At 36.7% G+C, this 25,622-nt stretch overlaps 8 protein-coding genes across 13 annotated transcripts; 5 read left to right on the top strand and 3 right to left on the bottom strand.

Moving 5' to 3' along the window:
* LOC104722558 (uncharacterized protein At5g49945) lies at nucleotides 1,954-4,608 on the bottom strand. Its single transcript, XM_010440751.2, has 3 exons — nucleotides 3,604-4,608; nucleotides 2,544-2,747; nucleotides 1,954-2,461 (listed from the first exon to the last, which is right to left on the bottom strand). Exons 1-3 carry the CDS (start codon nucleotides 4,606-4,608, stop codon nucleotides 2,231-2,233), a joined length of 1,440 nt encoding a protein of 479 aa, XP_010439053.1. The 3' UTR covers nucleotides 1,954-2,230.
* Nucleotides 5,762-8,103, top strand: LOC104722555 (bark storage protein A). Its single transcript, XM_010440745.2, has 6 exons — nucleotides 5,762-6,281; nucleotides 6,438-6,505; nucleotides 6,983-7,138; nucleotides 7,238-7,447; nucleotides 7,553-7,732; nucleotides 7,826-8,103. The coding sequence occupies exons 1-6, from the start codon at nucleotides 6,038-6,040 to the stop codon at nucleotides 8,000-8,002; spliced, it is 1,035 nt and encodes a 344-aa protein (XP_010439047.1). The 5' UTR covers nucleotides 5,762-6,037; the 3' UTR covers nucleotides 8,003-8,103.
* LOC104722557 (bark storage protein A) lies at nucleotides 8,184-12,644 on the top strand. Of its 2 annotated transcripts, none has more exons than XM_019232879.1 (6): nucleotides 8,184-8,638; nucleotides 11,156-11,223; nucleotides 11,546-11,701; nucleotides 11,790-11,999; nucleotides 12,103-12,282; nucleotides 12,371-12,644. In XM_019232879.1, exons 2-6 carry the CDS (start codon nucleotides 11,221-11,223, stop codon nucleotides 12,527-12,529), a joined length of 708 nt encoding a protein of 235 aa, XP_019088424.1. In that variant the 5' UTR covers nucleotides 8,184-8,638; nucleotides 11,156-11,220; the 3' UTR covers nucleotides 12,530-12,644. The 2 variants fall into 2 exon arrangements, with proteins under 2 accessions (XP_019088424.1, XP_010439052.1); XM_010440750.2 differs by lacking the exon at nucleotides 8,184-8,638 and adding an exon at nucleotides 10,623-11,008.
* Nucleotides 8,837-10,522, top strand: LOC104722556 (dihydrofolate reductase-like). 4 transcript variants are annotated; one of them, XM_010440748.1, is made up of 6 exons: nucleotides 8,837-9,240; nucleotides 9,364-9,462; nucleotides 9,557-9,598; nucleotides 9,690-9,819; nucleotides 10,028-10,107; nucleotides 10,194-10,290. In XM_010440748.1, exons 1-5 carry the CDS (start codon nucleotides 9,013-9,015, stop codon nucleotides 10,090-10,092), a joined length of 564 nt encoding a protein of 187 aa, XP_010439050.1. In that variant the 5' UTR covers nucleotides 8,837-9,012; the 3' UTR covers nucleotides 10,093-10,107; nucleotides 10,194-10,290. The 4 variants fall into 4 exon arrangements, with proteins under 4 accessions (XP_010439050.1, XP_010439048.1, XP_010439049.1 ...); XM_010440746.2 differs by lacking the exon at nucleotides 10,028-10,107 and having other exon boundaries at nucleotides 8,838-9,240; nucleotides 10,194-10,522; XM_010440747.1 differs by having other exon boundaries at nucleotides 8,838-9,240; nucleotides 10,028-10,287.
* Nucleotides 12,590-13,392, bottom strand: LOC104727779. Its single transcript, XM_019231807.1, has 2 exons — nucleotides 13,382-13,392; nucleotides 12,590-13,234 (listed from the first exon to the last, which is right to left on the bottom strand). The coding sequence occupies exons 1-2, from the start codon at nucleotides 13,390-13,392 to the stop codon at nucleotides 12,715-12,717; spliced, it is 531 nt and encodes a 176-aa protein (XP_019087352.1). The 3' UTR covers nucleotides 12,590-12,714.
* LOC104722554 (esterase CG5412-like) lies at nucleotides 13,497-14,791 on the top strand. The gene is made up of 4 exons (XM_010440744.1): nucleotides 13,497-13,893; nucleotides 14,012-14,152; nucleotides 14,244-14,373; nucleotides 14,462-14,791. Exons 1-4 carry the CDS (start codon nucleotides 13,666-13,668, stop codon nucleotides 14,692-14,694), a joined length of 732 nt encoding a protein of 243 aa, XP_010439046.1. The 5' UTR covers nucleotides 13,497-13,665; the 3' UTR covers nucleotides 14,695-14,791.
* LOC104722552 (F-box protein FBX14) lies at nucleotides 14,838-17,226 on the bottom strand. The gene is made up of 3 exons (XM_010440743.2): nucleotides 16,396-17,226; nucleotides 15,789-16,287; nucleotides 14,838-15,700 (listed from the first exon to the last, which is right to left on the bottom strand). The coding sequence occupies exons 1-3, from the start codon at nucleotides 17,025-17,027 to the stop codon at nucleotides 14,930-14,932; spliced, it is 1,902 nt and encodes a 633-aa protein (XP_010439045.1). The 5' UTR covers nucleotides 17,028-17,226; the 3' UTR covers nucleotides 14,838-14,929.
* LOC104722551 (CBL-interacting serine/threonine-protein kinase 8) lies at nucleotides 19,707-23,039 on the top strand. Of its 2 annotated transcripts, none has more exons than XM_010440742.1 (14): nucleotides 19,707-20,008; nucleotides 20,094-20,156; nucleotides 20,228-20,299; nucleotides 20,385-20,492; nucleotides 20,570-20,644; nucleotides 20,742-20,795; nucleotides 20,872-20,997; nucleotides 21,272-21,361; nucleotides 21,689-21,811; nucleotides 21,941-22,057; nucleotides 22,174-22,290; nucleotides 22,449-22,505; nucleotides 22,598-22,672; nucleotides 22,764-23,039. In XM_010440742.1, the coding sequence occupies exons 1-14, from the start codon at nucleotides 19,850-19,852 to the stop codon at nucleotides 22,866-22,868; spliced, it is 1,341 nt and encodes a 446-aa protein (XP_010439044.1). In that variant the 5' UTR covers nucleotides 19,707-19,849; the 3' UTR covers nucleotides 22,869-23,039. The 2 variants fall into 2 exon arrangements, with proteins under 2 accessions (XP_010439044.1, XP_019087043.1); XM_019231498.1 differs by having other exon boundaries at nucleotides 22,647-22,672; nucleotides 22,764-22,827.

The raw sequence follows: 25,622 nt of genomic DNA, 5'->3' as shown, positions 1-25,622 counted from the left end.
TGTGTCCAAACATAACTATAGAAGATAGACATAATCATATCAATTCTTCCGTACCAAAGTCTTTATGACAAATCTCGACTTTGTAATATTCTTCGACATATTCACGAATAGTTTCTCCACCAAAACATCCTTTGAGAAGATCTTCTTGATAAAATTCAAAAAAACTCTACTCACCAGGGAAGGCCACCATACTTTGTGTGATCTCATACTTCGGCCAACACCATCAACAACAAGACTCAAAAAGCGATGGATTTGAATAAACATAGTCGAAAGTTCTTGACTGTGCATATGTAAAATCATTGCCACGAGAATAAACCCAATCGTCCCCATCCCTTGAACAAACTCAATCAACAACGTAACATGAGCAACATCAAATCCAACACTAATTTGGGTCATTATGACCATAAAGTTCCATTTAAGCGTTGTTAAAATATTCTTCAAAATCCATAACTGACCATTATCAATAATATATTGTCGCCTATTGATCAAGCCCTCGTTCAGTTTCGACTCGAGAATACAACAATAGCCTAATAGAAGAAGTCCCAATCTCATCACCCAAACAATGGAATCACCGGAAGTCACCCCCGGATCCCAGATCTTAATTGGATCTCTGTTTCTCATGTAATAAATATGGAAATTAGAGTGAACAAAGCATATATGGGAGATGAAACGAAAACCATCAATCGGAGATGGGAAGAGACCGACACAATTACTCTTGGTCTGAGGTTTGAGTAAGGTCAGAAAAACACTCTTCCAAAAGAAGAGAATGAAAACGCGAAACTGAAAATAATTCCAACCGCGACAGAGACAAGACATCACAACCCTTTTTCGTCTCCAATGCAAGACTTCCGGTGAAGTTTGGGTGTGATGAAACACCACACAAGTCGAGAATGGTGAGAATGGTACCAGTAAAGTTGATGAACTCGGATCTGTCCACACCATCTTGCCGTAAAGGAAGGAGAATTGGAAACCGGATTTGCCGAAAATATTATCTAAAAAACTGTACAGAAAGGGAAATAGAGGGACTGGAATGAAAGAAAAGGGGTCGACCGACGCCGGAGAAGCCAGCGCCGGCCGGAATCTATGGAGATTGAAAAACGGGTTATGTAGAGGTGGTGTCGCTTTGAGAGAGAGAGAGAAGAAACAGTTTTTTTATTATAATATTCAGTTTCTTAACACGGTATATATTATATTAAATATTTTTCTTGATGCTAAAGTTAAATATACCCGATTTTTGAGTTTCTAAAGTTGGGTTCTCGTTTTTATGAACTTTATTAACGTTATAATAATTATTGCGATTGTAATCATTTGTTACTCAAATTCGGCTGTGTCATTTAAATTTCAGAGATCATACAGTCTCTAAAGATTTTTTAAAATAGGTTTGGAGATTTTTATGGGATTAAAAATTTAATGCGTAGAGTTGTTTTTGGAAAAATCGAAATGTATAGATGTTGTTAAGCTATGTATGGCAATGAATGTATCAAATTAGGTCGATTTAAATAGTTCCATTAAATGAGTTTCCTGGAATTGTTATTTTAAGGAAAATAGTTAGGAGTTAATGTTGTAAATAAAACAAATTAAATAACCAAAACTTCAAGAGCATAACACAAAATTTACTTCAAAAATAATAATATAGATTAATAAAAATAAGTGCAACTAGGCATACACATATATGATGATCAAATATGGCTTGCAACTTTCTTAAAAGTGACATCAACAACCCCAACTAATCACAGTACTAACATATATGTTTGATCGTTGTGAGTTTAACTAGTTTCTTCAATGAGACTAACATATATGTCTATGTCACGAAACTTTCACGGAGATGAAATGAGACATTGAGCGATAGAACAAAAAATAAGATCGATCCATTCATTTTTCAACGGATTTTTGAGTTGAGACAAAAATTGAATCATATGATTACGAGTGTAACACATCTTTTGAACAACTGACTGAGAACAAAGGATCAAAGGATGTTACTTTCTTAAGTGAACAAGAAACGAGAGCCTACAAAACTCAAATTATGATTGAACGAGGTTCTGGAGGCTTATCAGAAACACTGCCTCGGTGCCACTATAAGGATAACCGTAATGAAGTAAAAATCAACTGGCAAGTAGAGAGATTCATGGAAAGTAAGAAAAGATCTAATCGAGGACTAAAACAGGAGTAGAGGAAGAAATAGCTATTCCAACGGCAAGCATGAGAGAGATGCCCCCCTATACTTGAGAGTCTAGTGGCCACGACTCATCTTAACTTTTGGCATTGACTTTTTCATCTGGCGTGCACGTTCTTTTGCTTCTTTCTTCCTTAGTGCCTCGGCGCTAAGCTTTGCCTCTGCCTCCTCCAATATTTTCTTCTTTTCGGCTTTCTTTCTCATCAATGCCTCATGCCTTACATTCTGAAGTTCTTTGTATGTTTCTTGAGCGGCCTTCTGCCTAGCACCGTCAGTTTTGTTCTTTGCCTGCAAACAGAAATTTAAATTTATTCAACTTGTCCCACTAAGTGATCAAAAAGGGCATGTGAAAATAACTTTGCCTCGATACCTGGGAGCTGAGCTTGTAGCGTCCAACTAAGTCAATGTAATACGGAATTAGCGCTATCAGCCGAACCATATCATCCATGTTTTTAGCATCAGGCAGGGCAAACTTGAAAAGCAGCATCTTCCGGTGTTTGCCAGGATGTTGATCCGAAAAATGCATTGAGATGAAATACTTCCCAAACCTTTCAAAAGACTTGTCACCAAAAACCTGCAGAGGGCCATTGCATCATTTAAGTCTGATTAGTACAACAGATAATTTGAGGAGAGACAAAAGCCACGCATCAATAAGCAAAGTTAAACTATCCAACTCCAATAAAATCGATATCCATTTTCCACATTTACAGACATAGTTAGCGAGAGTGGGTGACGATAATCATGCACCAATTCACTCAAAGCAACTGTGTCACTATTGACAAATAAAATTTCGATATATATTCGAAATTTATGACAATGAACTAGTAGCCATACCACAGCAATGACATTTGTTAATGGTCATAGTGATCAAACATCAGAGAAAAACACAGTATCAAATGCTCTTTTGAAACTTTTGATGAAAGCGAGAGGAACATCATACACACTAAAAGTATGTCACCCTTGTTACATTCCGAACTCAGGTAGCGATACTTCAACATATCAGTACCATTGGGTCTAAATATATCATGACAAGAGGAACCTAAGGAATTTTTCAGTAGATCACAAATCTCCACCCTACATCTATCTCTGTACAGTTTGACACAGAGACATGCTAATAGGATTCACAGCCATAAAAAAGTAGATGTTATGGTTCTTAGCAAAAGGAACCGCCCAGCTTTAGTTCCAAGCTAACTGATCACTGGAGTTCTTACTCTAATAAAGAACTTCCCTTTGGAGTAAATATAGCCCCTTTATCTAAAATTCAGCATTATTAGAGAAAACACAAGTCACAAATGAGGGCAGGGCATCTAACCAGTTAACTCAGCCTATGAAATTTCATGTTTCATTCATCAAATATACTAACTAAACTGCTATCATCTTCAACCATCAAACAACTAGAAAACCCAAAAAAAGATACTAAAGTATCTGACCTGATCAAGTACAACGTCTGTGATCATATCCCCAGCTACCTCCTTGGACTCAGAGACCACAGCTAACTCATCCGACACCCACTTCCTTCCCCCGGGAACGGGCACCATTCCTCCAAACCTCTGTAGATCCCTCAGCTCCTTGTGCATCGTTTTCGCCGCCTTCTTCCTCGCCATCGCAAACACAATGTGATCCATAGATTCATCATTCATATACACCTCGAAACTGATCTCATCTTTACAAGGAACCACCGAGTTAAAAAGCCTCGAGATGAGATCGTGTCTGCTCTTAAGCTCCATGGTCGCCAGTAGCCCATGGCAATACCTACGGCCACTGGCGTAGAACTTAAACACATTCGTCGCTTCTTTAAGCAACAACGGCGAGTCCTCTCCTTCACCAACTCCAAGCAAACTAAAGTTTTTCTCAAAAATGGTATCCTGAAGACCAAATTTGGAAGCCCAAGCCAAAGCAAGATTCTCATTCTCACGTTTCCCGGTGAAGTAATTGATCGCGTAACCAATCAAGATAGAGACGCAAACGATCTCCACCGCGTAAGATTGCTTCTTCTTCGGAACCTCAGCATCAGCAGTCTCTGAAGCAGAGTCAAGATCTGGCGTCTGTGGATCGGAGGAAGGAGTGGCGTTATCGGAAACAACCGAAGATTCAGTCGATTTCTCCTCTTCCGGCAAACCTTCGAACTCATCTTCATCCCAGTAATCGAAGGAGATTGACGAAGGCTTCACGGACTGAGTCGGAGGATCCGATTTAGAAGAAACCGGAGGAGTAGAATCAGATTCGGGAGATGGTTCCAGATCTAGAACCGTTGACTCAGACTGAGTCAGGAGAGGAAGACGAAGCGAGTGGTGAAGCTCACTGGAGTCTTCAGAGACATCGTCGTCTTCAGCATCGAAACCTTCGAAGTCGGAAGAAGAAGACGCGTGAACACGATGATGGAGGCAGAGGAAAGCGATCAGAGCGATGGAGAAGAAAGAAAGAAGACGATTCATTGTTTTGGATCCGTGGAGAAGAAGATGAACTCTCTCTTCAGCTCCGCTCCGAGAAACAAAAAAAAAAAAAAAAAAAAAAAGTNAGTTAGAAAGAGAGAGAGTGGCGTCGTCGTGCTTCGCCACCAAAGGCGTAAAATATCAGATCTTTATTTTTATTTTTTATTTTTTTATGTACCAGAAAATGTTAAAATTTATTCAGAGAAAAATAATTAAACACTACAAACTTATCTTATTATTAACTTGGGGAATTATATATATATATAGCTGAGAAATTAAGTTCAGTTACAGAATGAAATTTATATCGGCGGATTTAATGAGAACATCTACCACAAATTACACTTAAGTGTTGCTTGAGTTTATAGGATCATGTCAATTAAAAGCTAACAAAATATAGGTGGACGATGTGAACTAAAATGCAGTGCCAACTAAACTAACCAAATAGAGAAGATGACTTTAGACTAGTGCTTGCTAGTGACGCTTGGTTCTCGGGTTGGTACAATAATAAGCCAGCAAGAGTTCATCTCCTTCTACTTCCCCATAGTGAGATAAATGGGCCCTTGGGCTCTGGTTTTAGTTTTATCATTGACAATTGGGTTTTGCTGCTAGAGTCCATGACTAAAAGTTTTCTCTTATTAATCAATCACCTGTACTAAGCGTATAAGATCAATAAACAACTCCCAATCTAATGTAGTATATTGTAGATCAATCTAATCATTAACCCATGAGTATAAAATACCACAAGTCTAAAGAAGAAAGATACATAGAAATGCTTTCATCCCCTAATTGTGAAATGATCTCTTATAAAATCTCTTGAAGGTTTCGATTTTGATCGAGCTTTAGTACTTAAAGTCTCTTATAAAATATCGTGATATAATGGTTAATTAAGACACGAAGTTATAATATTTTTGAGGTCTTAAGTATAATGGCTTAAGACACCAAAGTATCATAATTTTGAACAAGTTGATGAATGTTCTCTCACTCACGAATAACATACGTTATTATCATCTTAGTTCATAGGTTAAGAGAAGTTAATGATATAGCTCTCCCCTACGTGAAGTCATATTAGATCTAGCTACGAAAAATGAACAAGAATTTGCTGTACATTGTAGCAAATTATACATATAAACTTATGATACTTTCGTAAATTTCATAGATATATAACGTGTTGACTGTCTTCATATTTTATCACTTAATTACAACTCCGTCGTTAAAAATAATAGTGGGATCCGCATGTTTAATGTCTGTATAAAGATTATAATATCAATTAAGAAAAAAAATAATCAAACCAAACGGGAATTACGTGGGAAGAAGAAACATCATACAAGTTTCCGGATCAGCCTCTCGCTCGTATAGTCTCGGTCTTAAATGTTACATATATATGCGTATACCTGAGCTGTGGATTTAAATCTTAAACCAACCAATTAGATAGATGGCTTCCCATGGCCACACTCTTAATTGTCTTTTTCCTCTTCTTCTCTTCGTCATCTTCATCTCTTTCTCACACGTTTCGCCCACACCTTTACACAAACTAGAATCCGCCATTACCATCAGAAAAGTCAACCGCAGAGGACCTTACATCGGCCTCGTGACTGTCTTTGAGACCGAAGAAGATGCTTTTCTCGGCAGTGTGGATTTCAGACCCGACCATACTCACCCCTTCATGGATCTCTCTGGTATCTAATGAACTTAATCTACCTCTTGAATGCATCTTGTTTTCCAAGTTTTCTACCTTATATATATTCCTTTGTTTTTAGTTAAATGGAAGTAAACTCCTTTGAGATGAAAATATCTAAGCTAGGAGTTTCTGATTATGAGTAACATGAATGCAGGAAGGCGTTTTCGGATTGGGAAAATTCATGGCAAGAAGGTTGTGTATGTCAGATGTGGCATAGGAATGGTGAGTAGTAACCCACAACATTGTATTAAGTTTTTTTTTTTTGGTAGAAACCACAACATATTAAGTTGACCAACAAACTAAAAAAAAAAAGAGAGTATTTTGGTTATTTTTCTTACCTAAAAAAATAGTGTACAGTGGGGATGAGCACATGCCAAATCAAGTTGTGGGCATATAATATATTAAATAAATAAAAAATAATATAATTTTAAAATATTTTTCTTAAATGTTTTAGAAGATATTTATTAATATTACACATACTGTAAAAATTATTTACAACAAATACCAAATTAGTGGACTCAAAAGTCAGAAGCTCATACATTTTGAATTAAATTCGTAATAATATAGTGAGTAAAAATATTGATTGGGACATATTAGTATAATTAAGTAATTTTAAATCCATATAAAAAATATAAAACCAACCCTCTTAATCTTATAAGGGAGAGATGGTAAAAGTTAATTCTGTAAAAATATTTGCAGGTGAACGCAGCAGCAGCAACACAACAGATGTTAGATGTGTTCAATGTGAAAGGGATCGTTCACTTTGGTATTGCAGGAAATATAAACAACTCCATGTCCATAGGAGATGTGAGCATTCCTAAGCAAATCACTAATGCTGGCTTGTGGGACTGGCTGGTAATTTTTTTTTATAAATCATACAAAGTTTGATAATGATATGTATAACTAGTTGCTTCAATTCATATTGTCTGACTATTATGGTACGACTAAAAACAGAATCCAGACAAAGCAAAGGGAAGTGAGGATGTAGCCTACTTAGATGTCGGGAACTACAATGTTCCACGAGGAGATGGCAAAAACGAGCTAGGGACTATTGGATATAGTTACGAGGAATTATATTCAGTCAATGGTCCTATCAATTCACCTCAGAAAGTGTTTTGGATCAATACAACTCAAGAGTGGCTTCATCTTGCAGCTGGTCTAGAGGTTTGTCGTTGACAAATGATATATATTTGGTTAAGATTAGAGTTTTGCAATAGCTCCATTGTTAAAGGGTTTGTTCTTCCATCTATGGTATATGCATGGGTGCAGAAGATGGAGCTTTTGCAGTGTGTGAATGCAAGTTTGTGTCTTCCAGAGAAACCAAAATTGGTGGTCGGATTAAAAGCAGCCACTGCTGACATATTTGTAGATAATGCAGCCTATAGAACTTTCTTATACAACAGTTTTGGGGTTTCTTCGTCAGATATGGAGAGTTCTGCCGTGGCTATGGTAAGACGACTGATACTTCATGTTTTATTCATTAATGTCAATCAATTTTATTTAAAGTGATATTTTTGTTTGTTTGTGTTTTGATTTGACCAGACGTGCGTGTCAAATGGGTATCCGATAATTGTGATAAGGGGACTATCAGATTTAGCTGGAGTAGGAGATAACACTGTTAGAAAGTTTGGATCTTTGGCTGCCACTAACACTGCGAAAGCTGTATTGGAGTTCATTAAGAAGCTCCCATCGTCCCACAAAACTAATCCCTACGCGTAACCTCTTGTTATGAATGTTTAAATCTCTGTATTTTTTTTTATCAAATAAGTTGTTCAGCTTCTTTGCTGTTTTTGATGATAAAAAACAATTAATTCAGCTTCTTCTTTAATCTTATGTTTTTGTTTTAACAAATATTTTCAAGAAAAAAAAACATAAAAGATACGTATGTTTTTTTTAAAATGAACAAGAAGTTATTGAGCGCAGCCGCATGTTAAATGAAACGATAACGACGTGGAAAGAAGAAATACCGTACTGCTCATAGCTGCCTCTCGTAGTCTTAGAGGTTGGACTTGGATGCTATATATCAATGATATGCGTATGTATACATATGACCTGAGGATTTAATTCTCTCTCAAACCAACCAAATCAGATGGCTATCCAGGACCACACTATTTGACTTCTTCCTCTGCTCTGCTCATCATCATCAATTCATCAAAATCTCATCCTTCCACGTTTTGCCTGTTTCACCGACACCTTCCAACAAACTATAGAATCCAACATTAATTACCATCAGAAAACTCAACCGGGGAGGACCTTACGTCGGCCTCGTGACGGTCATTGAGACCGAAGAATATGTTTTTCTCCGCAGCGTCGATTTCAGACCCGACCCTACTCATCCCTTCTTGGATCTCTCTGGTATCTTTAGCTTCTTCTTTTTTATTTTTTGGTCAACAAAATAAAATATTATGACCCAAACAAAATAGAACAACAAGAAAAAGAGTTAATATTTCTTAGGGATACCTAAAAAAAAAAAAACTACAGTAGGACACACACTAGGGACAAGTACAACATTATATTGACACGCCCAATGGTCCACAAAAAATACTGTCCATATAATCGTTATCCCAATCTAGCGACCTTTGTCTCTTTTTTTTGGTTGGTATTTTCGCATGTGCGATACAAATGTGAAGAAGGAAGAGATTTGCATTTTGCAACAGAGCTTTTATAATTAGGCTGTGAAGAGAGGGAGAGACAACGATAACAAAACATTACGAGTGAGTTTGTGTATAATGGGAAGCAAAGGAGGATCGTCGATCATGAGGAAACCAAGGTTTTTGTGTCTCCATGGATTTCGTACGAGCGGGGAGATAATGAAGAAACAGCTTCATAAATGGCCTAAATCTGTGATTGATCGATTAGAACTCGTGTTTCTCGACGCACCATTTCCTTGTCAAGGCAAATCTGATTATGATGGCATCTATGATCCTCCTTATTACGAGTGGTATCAATATAACAAGGTCCTCTTTCTTTTGACTTTTGTTTTTTTCTCTCCCACCTGTTTCTTATATATGTTGGTGATACTCTCGATTCGTGTGTGTGTGTTTACTTATGTTGGGATATTTTCTTTAAAAAAAATTCAGGAATTCACAGAGTATACCAACTTGGAGAAATGTTTTGAGTTTTTGGAGGATCGAATGGTCAAGCTTGGTCCCTTTGATGGTCTCATTGGTTTTTCCCAGGTATGTAATAATCTTACATTTGAAATTTGCATCATGAACAGAGTTTGATTTTTTGTTGTACACTCTTTTTAAACTCCAATTTTTTTTTTTGCAGGGGGCAATTTTGTCTGGGGCTTTACTAGGAATGCAAGCCAAGGTACGTACGTGTCTATAACATACATACATACACCTAATCATCATAATTATATTAACATAAGGCTTTTTTTTTTCTGATCTGAATTTTGCAGGGAATTGCTTTTCAGAAAGTGCCAAAGATCAAGTTTGTCATAATCATTGGAGGAGCTATGTTCAAATCCACGAAAATGAGAGAGAATGCGTACTCGTGTTCCTTGGACACTCTCTCTCTCCACATTTTGGGTATATTTATTTGATGATCTGTAATTTTTTTTTTATATATAAATTCTATTATATAACACCAATAATCTTACAAAGGCGAAAAAGTAAGCTAAACATAAAAGTCTTAACTTAAACAACAACCAAGCTTTAGAGCTTGACTTAATACCATCGATACTAAGAGGTAAACAAAGGGGACCTAACTTCCTAAAGATAGCATAATGCCATGTAGGACGAGCAAAAGTGCCTGTTACACGTAGCCGCAACCTTCATCCAATAGAGAAATCTGGTCATTGACTATCTTCACAAAGGGTTTCCCCACTGATCTGTGATTTAGTTTTGCCCAAATTCTCCAAAAAGGCTTCATTCTTTGATGATCTTATCTGGTTGCATTGCAGGAGAGAAAGATTTCGTGAAACATTCTGGAACCAAGCTGACAGAACTCTTCAAGAATCCGGTTGTCGTTCATCATAGCAAAGGCCATACCGTCCCAAGGCTTGATGACAGAAGCTTGGAAAAAGTTACGGGGTTCATCGATACCATAGAGCATCTAGTGATGGAGGAAGACAAGAAGAATGTTGAAGAAACTAATAGCACCTCCATTAGACAAATAATGGGGCGTCTTTAGCTATTAACTTAAAAAAAAAAAAAATTAATGAGTGTAACCGAATAACAGTTTAGAACCCTTAAGACACCTTATATGTCATTACGGGATTGGTTGATTTTTTTTTGAAAAAATTTTGTATTTGGAAAAAAAAAAAATAATAATAGCGCGCAGCCGCAGGGTATAATGAAGCGAAACGATAACGACGTGGAAAGAAGAAATATCTTACTACTATTAGTTTTCTGCTCATAGCAGCCTCTCGTAGAGGTTGGACTTGGACTCTAATCTCTATATATCAATGATATGCGTATGTATTCATATGAGCCTGTGGATTTAATTCTCTCAAACCAAACAATAAGATGGCTTCCCAGGACCACACTCTTAATTGTCTTCTTGCTCTACTCATCATCATCATAGTCTCATCCTTCCACGTTTTGCCTGTTTCACCCACACCTTCCATCAAACTAGAATCCGCCATTCCCATCAGAAAACTCAACCGCAGAGGAACTTACATCGGCCTCGTGACTGTCATTGAGACCGAAGAAGATGCTTTTCTCCGCAGCGTCGATTTCAGACCCGACCCTACTCGTCCCTTCTTGGATCTCTCTGGTATCTATCTACTGAGCTTAATTACCATTTTCTAACTTAAGAGAGTGATCCTTTTCTTGTTTAGGTCCATTGGACGTAAGTTCCTTTGGGTTGAAAAATGTAAATTAGTTTCTGATTTTATGACTAACGTACGTATATGAAATGCAGGAAGACGATTTCGAATAGGGAAGATTCACGAGAAAAAGGTTGTGTATGTTAGATGTGGGAGAGGAATGGTGAGTAACCCAAAGAAATATTACTATGACCCAAACAAAATACTACAACAAGAAACAGAGTTTATCTGGTTATTATATTTCTTATCTAAAAAACTAGTACACACACTAGAGATAAGCACAACATTATATTGACCCAAATAAAACAAAGTATGGAAATGACAACAACAAAAAACTTATATCAACATCACAGAATAAATGAAGGAAAAAAAAAACAAAAAACAAAAATTCAATTAATTTTTATAAATGTTTTAGACCATATTTATTCTTCTATTAACTTTCTATAAAAGGGAGATGGTAAATGTTATTAAGAAATATTTTGCAGGTGAACGCAGCAGCAGTAACACAACAGATGATAGATGTGTTCAATGTGAAAGGTATTGTGCATTTTGGTATTGCAGGAAATATGAACAACTCAATGTCCATAGGAGATGTGAGCATTCCTAAGCAAATCACCAATGCTGGCTTGTGGGATTGGCTGGTAAGATACTACTATAATATTGATGTTAGAATTAATTGCTTCTTCTTTTCTCATGTTTTCTGATGATTTTGGCTCTGTGTAAAACCAGAATCCAAACAACGCAAAGGGAGGTGAGGATGCAGCGTCCTTAGATATCGGGAACTATAATATTCCACAAGGAGATGGCAACAATGAGTTAGGAAGTCTCAGATACGGTCAGGAGCAACTTTATTCAGTCACTGGTCACATCAATTCACCTCAGAACGTGTTGTGGATCAACACAACTCAAGAATGGCTTCATCTTGCAGCTGATCTAGAGGTTGTTGTTAACAATGATATTTTTTTTGATTAGATTTAGGAGTTTTGCAATAGTTCCATTGCTGTTAAAAGGGTTGTTCTTCATCTATGGTATATGGGTGCAGAAGATGGAGCTGTCGCATTGTGTGAATGCAAGTTTGTGCCTTCCAAAGAAACCAAAATTGGTGGTCGGATTAAAAGCAGCTACAGCTAACATATTTGTGGATAATGCAGCTTATAGAAATTTCTTACACGAAACTTTTGGAGTTTCCTCCTCAGATATGGAGAGCTCTGCAGTGGCTATGGTAAATTATTCATCTTTGAATCATTAACTTACACTTTTCATTTTGATTGTTTAAGTGATGATACATTTGTGTGTTTGATATGACCTAGACGTGCGCATCAAATGGGTATCCAATAATCGTGATAAGGGGATTATCAGACTTAGCTGGAGTAGGAGGAGCTAACACAGTTCATAAGTTTGGATCTTTGGCTGCCACTAACACTGCCAAAGCTGTATTCGAGTTCATTAAGAAGCTCCCACTGTCCTAATCTCTTATCTTTGTAACAACCTATCATCATGATGTATGTTTGAACCTATGTGTTCTCTACTGATCGTAACAATGACACTATACGGTATTTAAGCAAATGAAAACACTTGATCTGATATACAACTCTGAATGCGAAAACATTAGAAAATACCTTACAGGTAGAGAGCCAAAAGTAAGTTGATAAAATTAGCGTTTTACAACTCTCGTTGAATCATCCTCATCGGAACTCTGATTGTCATCATCGTCAGAAGGAGGAGAAGGATCGAGACGAGCGGCGTCAATAGCCCATTGAATCAGTTTCTCCACTTCAGCTTCTTCCCCAATTTCATCTTCTCCGATCTCATCCTGAAGAAGAACAGGCTTGGAAACAGAGGACGAAGGCGAAGACGCGGAGGGGAGAGAAGTCTTGAGAGCCGAGAATATGAGCATTAGATCTTCCGGCGTCTCTTCAGTCACATCCTTTGATTTCGTCGGCGATCTCGGCCGTCGTTTCTGATGATCTTTATTCTTCTTCTGAGATTTGAGCGCGAGGAATCTAGAATGGAGATCTGGATCTAAGTAATCGGAAGAAGATCGAGAAGCGTGAGAATCAACAGAGAGCTTGAGTATCATCTCATCTTGAGCAGCTTGAAGCAACAGCTCCACTTCGTCTTCTTCCTTGCCTCTTCTCCTCACCTCCCCCCTCTCTCTCTCTCTCTCTCGACTCTGTTGACAAAATTAATTGAAAAACACACAAAAACCGGATTTGACTTTTTTTGATTTAGAGATTATAGACTATAAAACCGGTTTAGAACTGGTTCGATTTAATTGGACCGACGCCTAACTAGCGGGCACACACAATGGCGTTTCTCACACGTGTGACATAAGTTTTAATCGCGACCGTCCGTTGTAAACACTGATTGTTTCATTGCCGTTGATATTTGACCAAAATTTGCCAACCAATCAGGTTAGCCCAATCTAGCGACCCTTTTGGTATTTTTTTCGCATGTGCGATACAAATGTGAACCACGATGGTTCCTAGAAGATGAATGAAGAGATTTGCAACAGAGAGCTTTATAAATAAAAAGGTTCTGTGAAGGGGGAGGGGAGAGACAAAGACAACGATAACAAAATACATTGTGAGTTTTGTGTATAATAATGGGAAGCGAAGGAGGATCGTCGATGGTGAGGAAACCAAGGTTTTTGTGTCTCCATGGATTTCGAACGAGCGGAGAGATAATGAAGATACAGCTTAACAAGTGGCCTAAATCTGTAATTGATCGGTTGGATCTCGTGTTTCTCGACGCGCCTTTTCCTTGTCAAGGCAAATCTGATGTTGATGGCATCTTCGATTCTCCTTATTACGAGTGGTTTCAATTTAACAAGGTCGTCCTTTTTGTTTTTTTTTGTTTTTCTCTCTCCCACATGTTTCTTTTGTTGATGATAACTCTCGGATTCGTGTGTGTGTTTACTTACGTTGGAATTTTTTTAAAAAAAAATTCAGGAATTCACAGAGTATACCAACTTCGAGAAATGTTTGGAGTTTTTGGAAGATCGTATGATCAAGCTTGGTCCCTTTGATGGTCTCATTGGGTTTTCTCAGGGGGCAATTTTGTCTGGGGGTTTACCAGGAATGCAAGCTAAGGTACGTGTCTACAACATAACATTCACCTAATAATCATTATTGTATTAACATAAGGCTTTTTGTCTGATTTGAAAATTTGCAAATTTTGCAGGGAGTTGCACTTCAGAAAGTGCCAAAGATCAAGTTCATCATAATCATTGGAGGAGGTATGTTGAAATCCACGAAGCTGATAGAGGATGCGTATTCTTCTTCCTTGGACACTCTCTCCCTCCACTTTTTAGGTATATTTGATATGATTTCTCAACTCTAGTTTTGCCAAATTCTTCAAAAAAGGCTCATTCTTTTGATGATCGTATCTGGTGGTTGCAGGAGAGACTGATTTCTTGAAACCTTACGGAACCGAGCTGATAGAATTCTTCAAGAATCCGGTTGTCGTTCATCATCCCAAAGGCCATACCGTCCCGAGGCTTGATGACAAAAGCTTGGAGAAAGTTACTGGCTTCATCGAGACCATAGAGCAGCATCTAGTGATGGAGGAAGACAAGAAGAATGGTGAAGAAACTGATAGTAAGCCGAAATTGAAGTCTTATGATGACGAATGATTCTTTCGAAAAAATAATCCTGAAAATGGTTGTAAATAATATCTGGCAATGTAACACGCAAACAAAAATAATAAGACGATTGCTTCTTTCCTTGATTTTTCATAATCTTTTCTTCCTTCACGGCTAACACAACCAAACCAAACAGCAAAACAATCATGCAGTGTATCTCAAACACTTAACAGTTACAAACAAATTCTCCAAACATGGCCTCATTTGCACCCAAGTTTTTTTCTTTTCATAAAATTGTTACAAACTTTGGAGCATCCTTCCTTGGGCCATCAAGGGACCGATACAAGTACAATGTCTCAACATAATCCCCAGTGACGGTATCATCGTCATCATCATCATCTGACCCAAACACCTCCACCACTACATTAGGCAGCGCATGAGCAACTTCCCTGCAGCCTCCTCGGGATAAGACACATGACGACAACCAAACAAACCTCATATTGCAATACCGATGCATACCAGAGCGCAACCCAACATCCCCAAAGGGACTGTCCCTGATTTCAAGCTTTTGCAATTTAGGACAACCCTCAAGAACATATCTCAGGGCCCTGTCACTGTTCCCAGCAAAAGCTACAGATAGCGTACGGATCAGTTTCCCATATTCTCCTATATAGCTAAAAGCTTCATCTGTTAGTAACCCAGATACTGCAAGTCTGGTTAGCTTCTTGCAGTTTTTAACAATGGCGCCAAATCCATCGTCCATTGGCTTTCCCGTCACATGGTCAGGCCTATGGCGACCCATTATGCAAAGCCTAAACACGGTAAGCTGAGGACAGTTCTCAGACATGGCTGTTACAGCTCCATTAGTCATCCGCTGGCAGAAGTACAGGATAGACTCTAGTTTTCTACATCCCTCTGAAATTGCTTGGAGGCCTACTCCCGAGATAGGACCTTCACTGTCTTCACGAGGATCAAAAGGGAAAACCCGAAGCTCACGAAGCTCCTTGCATGTTGCTGCCACTGCCTGTAATCCTTCATCGCATATCGAGTCAAGAGCCTGCGTTTTCAAGATATGCATGTAACTCAAGTTCCTCACATGGACATGTTAGAAAACCATACAGTAATGATCAAGAAAGATAACATACCCAGAAGACTCGGATATTGTGACAGTTGCGTATGATGGGCTTGAGCATGTCAGGAGAAATGTTAGCATAACTGAAGTTAAGAGAGGTGAGATTAGCACAAACTGGAGAGATAGCTGGGAGATACTCCGGCGTTAAATCCCTGAATCCTGAGAGACAAGATATGGATTTACAAGCACGAAAAGCAGCTGCATAATCCGGTTCTTGTTCACCCTGAAGCACATTGTCTGGACTGAATGATCCCGTCCCAAGACTCGTTAACTGCGGGGCTCGAACCATTAGCCGATGCAGCTCTTCAAGGGAAACAAACCTGTTCGTTCTAAGTTTCTTCAAGAACGGTGACCTGACCACAAGCTCTTCCAATGCATTGAAACTGATAGGGGATTCAACACAGTCAAAAGATAAAGACTCCAGATGCGTTTCACCAGCAGGAAAACAAGAGAGCCAATCCACCTCGTCATCGGTGACTTCTGACTCCAACAGATCAAGGACCTTTAGCTGTCTGAAACACATTCCCACTTGATAAGTAAATGAGATAAAAAAATTAAAACTTTTTCTGAAAAGACTCAACTTTAATTCAATCAAAGAGGAAACAGATCTACAAAGTTACCTGCATTTGTTAGCAACAACAGCGATACCACTGGTTCCAAAACCTTCACAGCAGACCAAAGTAAGGTCCTTGAAGCCAGGAAACGACTCAGCGAGAAGCGCTAAATCATCGTCCGTAACAAACATGCGCTTCAAATGGACCTTCTCGAGCCAAGGGTAAGCCTTGGCCGTGGCAGCAACCCAAGGAGCGAACTGAGCTCCCCAATTGCGAGGCATGAGATTAAAATCAGCAAACCTAGGTTTCCCTTTGAGCACTAAAGACCTAACACGCGTGAACCGGTGAGTAAGCCGAACAGGAGAGAGCGAGTAACAGTTACCGATAAAAACCTCGAATCGGGTCTGAGCCTCGACCCGCCACCACGATCTGCAGACCAATGAGACGGCGTTGCGATCGCATCTGGAAGTGAGGAACTGAAGCACGTTTTCAAGAACGTTCTCGAGGACATGGTCTGGACAGGGCGGCTCGAAAGATTTGAAATTTCGGGACTTGTTAGCCAATGCAGAAGCAGAGGAGGAGGAGGAGGAGGAGCAAGGTGGTTCAGAAGTAGCGGCGGAGGAGGAGCGTGGATCCAACTTGAGATATCTCTTAACATCCTCTGACATTTTTGCTGAGCTATCTTCTTCTTCTGTCATAAAAGTTGAAATGAACACAAAACACTCTTTACTTGATCTTTCCAACAAAATGATCTATCAGCTTCTGTGCTCTCTCTCAGATATACAAAAGTCCGATTCAGATGAAGAAGAGAGATGGGTAAAAAAAAAGAAGCATTGGTTCTTTCGAGTTTTTGGTCTCTCTCTCCACTTCACCTCCATTATTTGGGAGACTATTTCCCAATTTTTTTATAAAAGAAAATATATATATTTGTTTGTAGCTTTTGTATGTTTGTAGCACTGTTTATGAATGAAAAGAGAAAAAGGAAACAAGTAAAAGAATGATCAAAGTTTTTGACAAAAGGGGCAAAAACAAACATCAATTTTTTTTATCGCTTTTAAACATTCGTCCTTGTTGAAATATTTAGGGGAGGTATTGGTTTAGGATTTAGAAAAAATTTTAATGACTTTATGTTCTTGCTAATTGTTAGAATCATAGAAAATTGAAAGTTAAAAATGAAAGATTCTAAGAAATTGTTTAGGAAGTTTTTTAAAATCTTGATGATTTGTTTTTTCTAATCTTGTAAAATCTTTCTATTTGATGAAAGAGTTTTCATGACTTTTGTTATGAAGGAAATGATATAAAATCCTAAACCAATAACATAAAATTTGAATTCATTAACAATCCAAGATTCTTTTGTTTTACTTGAATAACATAAAACTTTTAATGACTTTATAAAACTCTTAATCCAATAACACTAGATTTATCAAGATTTTAGATAACTTTTTACAAATCCACAACCAATAACACCAAATTTTTAAAGAGTTTTTAAAAGTCTTGATTGAATAACAACATATTTTACCTAACTTTTAAAGTCATTAAAATTCTTTCTAAATCCTAAACCAATACCTCCCCCTTAAGTTGTGACAGGTGACATATTTACAGAGATTAACTCTGGTAATCATGTTAAATTTGTATCCGAACAAATTCTTTAAATAGGATGTTTTGTACTGTTTTCATAAAATGAATCTTATGTACAAAATCACTTTTATCCTTTTTCTTTTTTAGTTATGATTGTTCCAATTTCTATCAACTTTTTTTTTTTACACATAAAATTTAGAGGAAGAAATAATTATTTGGAAGTTGTACAATGTTCATTAAAATTCCTAGTAATGTTTTTGTAATAATATAAACCATTTTTAAAAATTAGATAACCAACTTAACTTTATACCTAGCTCAAATGAATGTTTGGTGGGGAACTTTTAGTGTTTTGAAATCATAGAAGCTTAAAAGAACTTCACATATACCTAAAGTGGCTAAGTCCACTTCTAGTCTTGTTTGTGCATATATTATTAACAAACGGTACGTGAAGAAAAAACTAGAACACTGTTTGTAATGTTTTAGAATAGTCTCCACTAAGACGTAAATCTTGATTAAAGATCTCGAGGGGCTCTATATTATATTTGGTCTTATATGTTCTTATAACGATTCTCGTAAACCTTTGTAATTGTGTGACATGGAGTTTTCGACTGTGTTTTTGAAACAGAAACAAAAAATGATAGAACCAGCGAAAGAAGATTATGCCCGCTAAAGACTTGCAATTGCTTGATCTAATATGGCCAAAATTGCGTCACGTAGATCATATTAAAGAAGGCTTCCCGGAAGCCCAGGATATAATTAAGTTTGGGCTTTCCATTGCGGCCTTTTGCACATCATAAGTCATATAACATAGGACAATAACAGCGAGAAGGCAACAGTGATCACTATTGTGTCTACTGCCATTATTATTTATTAACGTTTGTTAATCTACATTCTAATGGGTTTGAACTTTGAAGAGAGATATGCATATCTGTCTTATTGATACAACTATCCCTTTCAAATAACAATATGATTTTTAACATTCTGAAAAGGCAATAATTAGAAGAATATGGATCACTTCAAAATAAGCTGCTTTCCGAAGTTAATTTAATATACAGAACGGGTCATTCGTATACGTTTAACTTCGTAGTCTTGCTATAACAACTACAAATCGGTCATAAAAGTCTCTATAAGACAGGTGTGTTACGTGTGTAGTGTATTTTAAGGGGAGTCGTATATGTGTGAAAACCATGGTATAAATGTTGACCCTTCCCTACAAAGAATGACGTGTAAACCAAAATAGTAGAATTTAGAATGTGGCAAGTAGTCGCCGAACACGTCTCTCTCTCTCTCTCTTCGTCAAAGTCTCTTTTTCTGACTCCTCTCTTTAACTCTCTTAATTGTTTTGGTTTAGATTCCTTCTTTAATAGTACTCCGTTTCTTGTACTCTATCTGTACCATGTTTCTAGGATTTTTTCTTGTAGTGCAAAAGATGATTTCTTTTGTGTATTTAATATATTTTTATTATTAAAATCAAATAACTAATTAATGTTTTTATTTTTATAATAACTAAATAAAAATAGATGTGCAGTTGAATGACAAGTGTAATAAAAATATGACTAAATAAATATTAAAAAAATATAAAACAAAAGTAATTAATAATAATTCAACATTTATTATTTTACTTAATTTTGGTGAAAATCCTAAAAAGTCATGATAGAGGAAGTAATTAAGATCATTTAAACACGTATCTCTTTCCCATATTTGGGACATTCCTAGTATTAAAAAGCTTTGCTTTAATTTCTCCATCTTCTCTAATCTGTATATTTGTCGTTATAATTTAATTTTTAAAATTCGAAAACAAAAGAATCATCAAACTCTACTTTTGTTTTTTTTCTTTTCTTCTATTGCCTTTCCTCTTCTCTCTCTCTCTATCTCTCTCTTTAGTAGAGAGACTTGGAATGCAGCAGTGAAACTGAAATTGGAGATTTGAGTAAAGCAAGAGATGGTGGTAAGGAAGGTTGGCAAGTATGAATTAGGTAGAACAATCGGCGAAGGCACCTTCGCTAAAGTCAAGTTCGCTCAGAATACGGAGACCGGTGAGAGCGTCGCCATGAAAATCGTGGATCGTAGTACCATCCTCAAGCGCAAGATGGTTGATCAGGTTCTGCTTTCTCTTCTTACTCTCTTCGATTTGATTTTTGGTTGAGGTTTGTTCAGTTGTTAAACAAACACAACGATTTGTGCAGATTAAGAGAGAGATCTCGATAATGAAGCTTGTTCGTCATCCTTGTGTTGTTCGTCTTTATGAGGCAAGTTTAATTTTTTTGTTTGAAAGATTCTTTCTTTCATATGGGAACTTGATCTTTGTTCCTTTTATTAGGTTCTGGCGAGCCGAACTAAGATTTATATAATCCTGGAGTACATTACTGGTGGTGAACTGTTTGATCAGATTGTGAGTACTGCTCTCAACTCAAGTACGCGTTTTTTTAACTCGGTAAGACATTATCTCGGATTTCACTTGTTTCCATTGCTAACAGGTTCGTAATGGGCGTCTTGGTGAATCAGAAGCTAGGAAATACTTTCAACAGCTTATTGATGGAGTTGATTACTGCCACAGTAAAGGTGTCTACCATAGAGATCTAAAGGTGAGTTCTTTGCTTAGGATTAACACCCTTTTATCACCTGTTTGTTGATCTGATGATTGTCTTTTCCTCATTTGCAGCCGGAAAATCTTCTGCTGGATTCTCAAGGAAACCTGAAGATATCTGATTTTGGTCTCAGTGCCTTACCTGAGCAAGTAATGGGGCTTTCTCTTTCATGTTTTCTTTTAAATCTCGATAACTTAGTTTGTTGTTGCATCTTTATGATCTAAATTATCTTGCTTTGATCTGTAGGGAGTTACCATCCTAAAGACAACATGTGGAACTCCCAATTATGTTGCTCCTGAGGTATTATAATGGTTTGAAAATATGATGTGTTGTTTTTGATTGTAGCTTATGTGCTCTTGTCCGTTTTTGGTTTTAGGTTCTCAGTCACAAGGGCTACAATGGTGCTGTGGCAGATGTATGGTCCTGTGGGGTCATACTTTATGTTCTCATGGCAGGATATCTTCCATTTGATGAACTTGATCTGCCAACTTTATATAGTAAGGCATGAGCTCTTCTGTTGTTGCTTCTTGATTCTTTGTTATTTCGATTTGTTAAGTTTCTTGTTTCTGTCAAGTTTAGTTATTCCAATGTAGCATTAGGATTGAACAAAGAATATCTATAGAACCTGTAATAGAAATTGCTATGGCTTAATTATTTTCACTATGGTCAAGAGAGTCCTTTCTGTAAACCTAACGTGTTATGTGGCTATGTGCTTGTGTAACGTACTATATTTCTGATATGGTATCCTTTTCTTCTTATTTTCCAACATTTTTCAGATCGACAAAGCTGAGTTCGCTTGCCCTTCATATTTTGCTTTGGGGGCAAAGTCCTTGATTAATAGAATTTTGGATCCAAATCCTGAAACTGTAAGTTTTGACTTTCCTTACGGAGATCTTTGCTTAAAATTTAATCCTGGCTGCTGTACTTGAGAGATGTATTACATGTTGAAAGAGTAGATTACATTATAATCGGTTGAATCATATCATTATGTACTACACTCAAATAGACCCTGAAAGTCTAAGCATATTCTTCCATTACTGTCCTGGATCATTTGGATGGTCTATACATTATGGATGCCAATTGAATGCATTACATAACATAGTTGTGGGTGAAGTTTTCCTTTCCACAATTACTCTTTTCATCTCAAGTTGCAAAGTCTGACAAATGTAGCCTTGCTCATTTTTTTCTGGCAGCGAATTACAATTGCAGAAATCAGGAAAGATGACTGGTTTTTAAAGGATTACGCTCCTGTACAACTTATTGATTACGAACATGTAAACCTGGATGATGTATATGCTGCTTTTGACGATCCGGAGGTAGGATTCAGTTGGCACAATTCTTTGTCCCCTATTTGTTTGCTATTGAGTATTGTGTATAAAGCATGTGTTTCCAGAGTCACTTGTTCTAATTTTAATGAGATTATTCTTTCTGCCTGCACGTTGCAGGAACAAATATATGCACAGGATGGAACAGGGGACACCGGTCCATTGACTCTAAATGCGTTTGACCTAATTGTTCTATCCCAGGGCCTGAACCTCGCAACTCTTTTTGACCGTGGAAAGGTACAATGCTGGGCATGACCGGCTGTGTGCATTCCTCTTCCTTGTTCAGTGGTTTTTTTCTTTCTCATTTCTCTATGTTATACAATCATGGCGTTAATTTTTCAAGTGTATCACAGGACTCCATGAAGCATCAGACAAGGTTCATTTCACACAAGCCAGCAAACGTGGTTCTTTCAAGCATGGAAGTTGTGTCGCAGTCCATGGGCTTTAAGACGCACATTCGTAATTACAAGGTGAGAAACTAGAGCAAGAGTTTCTTAGGCAAGGCATTCTCATCGGTTGAAATTGCTTCATTGTTTTTGGTGATGTGTAGCTTAATATGTCTTGAGAGTCTCCTTTTTATTTAGATTCATCATCTAAACCTGTCTTTGGGCTCCAATTCTATTTTCAGATGAGAGTAGAAGGATTATCTGCAAATAAGACGTCTCATTTCTCCGTCATTCTAGAAGTAATTTCTCTTACATCTCTTAATACCAGTCTATCTTTTTTACTTTGCTCTCTCTATGTCTCAACTCTCCTGAACTATATTCAAATCTGAAGGTCTTCAAAGTTGCACCATCAATTCTCATGGTAGACATTCAAAACGCAGCAGGAGACGCAGAAGAATACCTTAAGGTTAGTTTCAAAAGAAGACCTTAGTTGTTATAAGTGTCACTAGGTTTGTGTGACTCGTCTCAGAATAGTAAAACCAGTTTATGTTTTGCAGTTCTACAAGACTTTTTGTAGTAAGCTTGATGACATCATTTGGAAGCCGCCAGATGCATCTGTGAGAAATCGAATCACCAAGGCCAAGAGTAAAAATCGACGTTGAATCCATATATGTGTTATTAATCAAGCAGAGCTTTCACAGAACAGAGTTAAAAACAATTATGTAACTCTCTGTGTATCATTGTTTCTTAACTGCTTCACTCGAATGAATATGTAATGTACAAGCTTGTTGATTTGTGTTTAATTAATGAAATAGAAGATTGTAGTAAACTTATACGGTACCAAGACTAAATGAAGAGAAAACTGCTCACAGTTTCTCCTGATTTCTGTAATCCCCTCAACGGTTTTTTTTTTCTGGTCATCAACATGCATATTCTTGGATTTCGATTCGTATAGTGACAAATTAGTTCGCTAAGTCGCGAACATGCCATGATCACTAATATACTACCAATTATGTAAACATCAATTTACCTAATTAAGTAGGTACGTCAACACCTTGCACCATCTCATTGCATCTCATAGTAAAAACTAAAGTTCATTATAAAATATTTTTGCCTCATTTGCGCCACTATATTCATGCAAATTCTCGGTTCGTATCAGCATCCTCTCCACAATACTTAAAAAACAAAAAATGTTACCGTATGCATATCGTTCACACATGTACAGTGACCGTGAGCTTCTATAAGGCTCGATACTGTGAGAAAACAGGACTTGATCACTTGAATACGGTCTGGTGCTCGACTGGAGGATCCATGCATGCTTCTAACATTATTCTCATCACTTTTTCAATCTTGTCATTTCGAGTATATATGTACTGCTAGGGACGACAGATATTTATTAGTTGGTTCTGCTCGTTCTTTAAGGTTGGTTGATAGCTTAGCTTGTTCCGTGCCACGTTTTGGGATAATCTTTGCAGCAAATTAATTATTAAACACGATTCCATGCTGTTCCAATTGGGTATTCAGTAATATGCTAACCACCTTTGTATAGTGAAGTGATCACAGACTTCACAGTAAGACGAGATCAACACATGGATTAAGACGTTTTATTACTGACCATTTAAGTGGTGAGTACTTTCTTCTTACAATTCGTACATAATAGTGGTTCCGTATCGACAAAAGGCACGAATATTTTTATCTCTTTCATTTTAGGCTTAAATAATAATATTCGTCCACCATGATGTAAAACCAAAAGTGTGATATTGAGTTTGACATTTTATTATTCCTTAGTGCGACTACAACAATATAATATATGAATTATTCACTTAGGCTTGAATAATATGATTCGTCAAACCCTGATTTTGAATAAAAAAATGATACATTACGTTTGACATTGTATTATTCCTTATTTTTTGGTAAAGTTTAATTATTCCTTCTTGTAAAAACAACAATACTACTCACCAACTTTATTTAGCATAATGTTTTTGACACCCGAATATAATCTTTCATTATATAACTTGCCGAGTGTTCCAGGTGTTTATAAGATGTGAACCAAATATATATAATCCGAACTATTTATTATTATTTTGACTGGAAATTTTGAAATACAATTGATCTATAGTGTTCTAAGATTTGTAACTAGCGTTTTAAACCATAAGTATAAAACCGGATCCGTATCCTACAAAAAATCAATCATGATAATTAAATATGAAATATCCATCTTAGAGTTCTACTGCAATAAAATTCAGTGAGTAATCAAATCTCATTTTACGTAAAATAACAAAAAATTCACAAATTATTAATTAGATAATTCACAAATTGGTTTAGTTTTACGAAAAAATATCCGTTCATGTTCGTATATAGAATTTATAAGCAAAATCATGTCGTTATATGAGATTTACCTATATGTTAAACTAATATAACCATCATCATCGATCGTGATAACCATCCACCATCGTTGTCATCAATTTTCTTATATTATTTCACAGCTTCAACCTACTATAGTGTTCGTACTCTTCCGAATTGACAAATCTAATGTTGTTTTATGTCAAAAAGACGAGTATAAGTTGGTCCATAACACTATAAACATAACCAAGTAGCTGCAACTTGGTACTTCATACTTAGTATTTTATACAGTTCTCTTTTTTTTCCCCTTGATAATGTCAACGAAGAAATTCAATCCAGTAACAATTTGATTTTTTTTTTCATTACTTAAACTATTGCAAGTTACAACACATCTTTCTATGATTCTGTTCTTTTAACTAAAGTTTCCATATTACTTTTGAAAACTTTTAACAGTATAATATTAGAAATGATTAACAATAATATATTCCATCAACTAAGTTTCTTTACATATTGATCATACGGCAAGTTGCTTATTTGGTGGCCTTGTTGTGCCAACATGAATTTGGTTCAAAAGAAGCATGCAAACTGAAACAAATCTGTATAGTCGACTCATGCATTTATTTGGAATGAATCTATTGTTATCCTAATGTAATGGTCTTAACTCTTAACTTGCATTTACAGAGATTTGTAGAAGAAGACTAACCACTTCTTTTTTCTTTAAACTGTATATCATCAGCCGTCTAGCGTCAGGCCATTACAATATTATGTGCTCATCCACAGTTTTCATCATGATTTTTTTTAAATTTTTTATCATAAGTACATACGACCACAAAATACAGCCAAACTTTTGTATAAATGTAGGGATGATGCATGCATCGCAGCCATAAACAATATTTCTAACTATTTCAATAAAAGCTGGGAAAGTTGGATTATTTCGCGTTCATCGAATTGAGTTTTCAAATCAAAGAAAATCAGGTCACTAACTTAATTATAAAGTTACAAAACATCGGAACCATGCATCTCTTATACTGTATGTATATATTTAACTTATTATTTATTCTTTTTGAATTTGA

The sequence above is a fragment of the Camelina sativa genome, chromosome 11, assembly GCF_000633955.1.
Source record: "Camelina sativa cultivar DH55 chromosome 11, Cs, whole genome shotgun sequence".
Lineage (NCBI taxonomy): Eukaryota > Viridiplantae > Streptophyta > Magnoliopsida > Brassicales > Brassicaceae > Camelina > Camelina sativa.
Note: the sequence above shows the minus strand (reverse complement) of the source record. Positions and strands in the feature narration are given on the sequence as shown.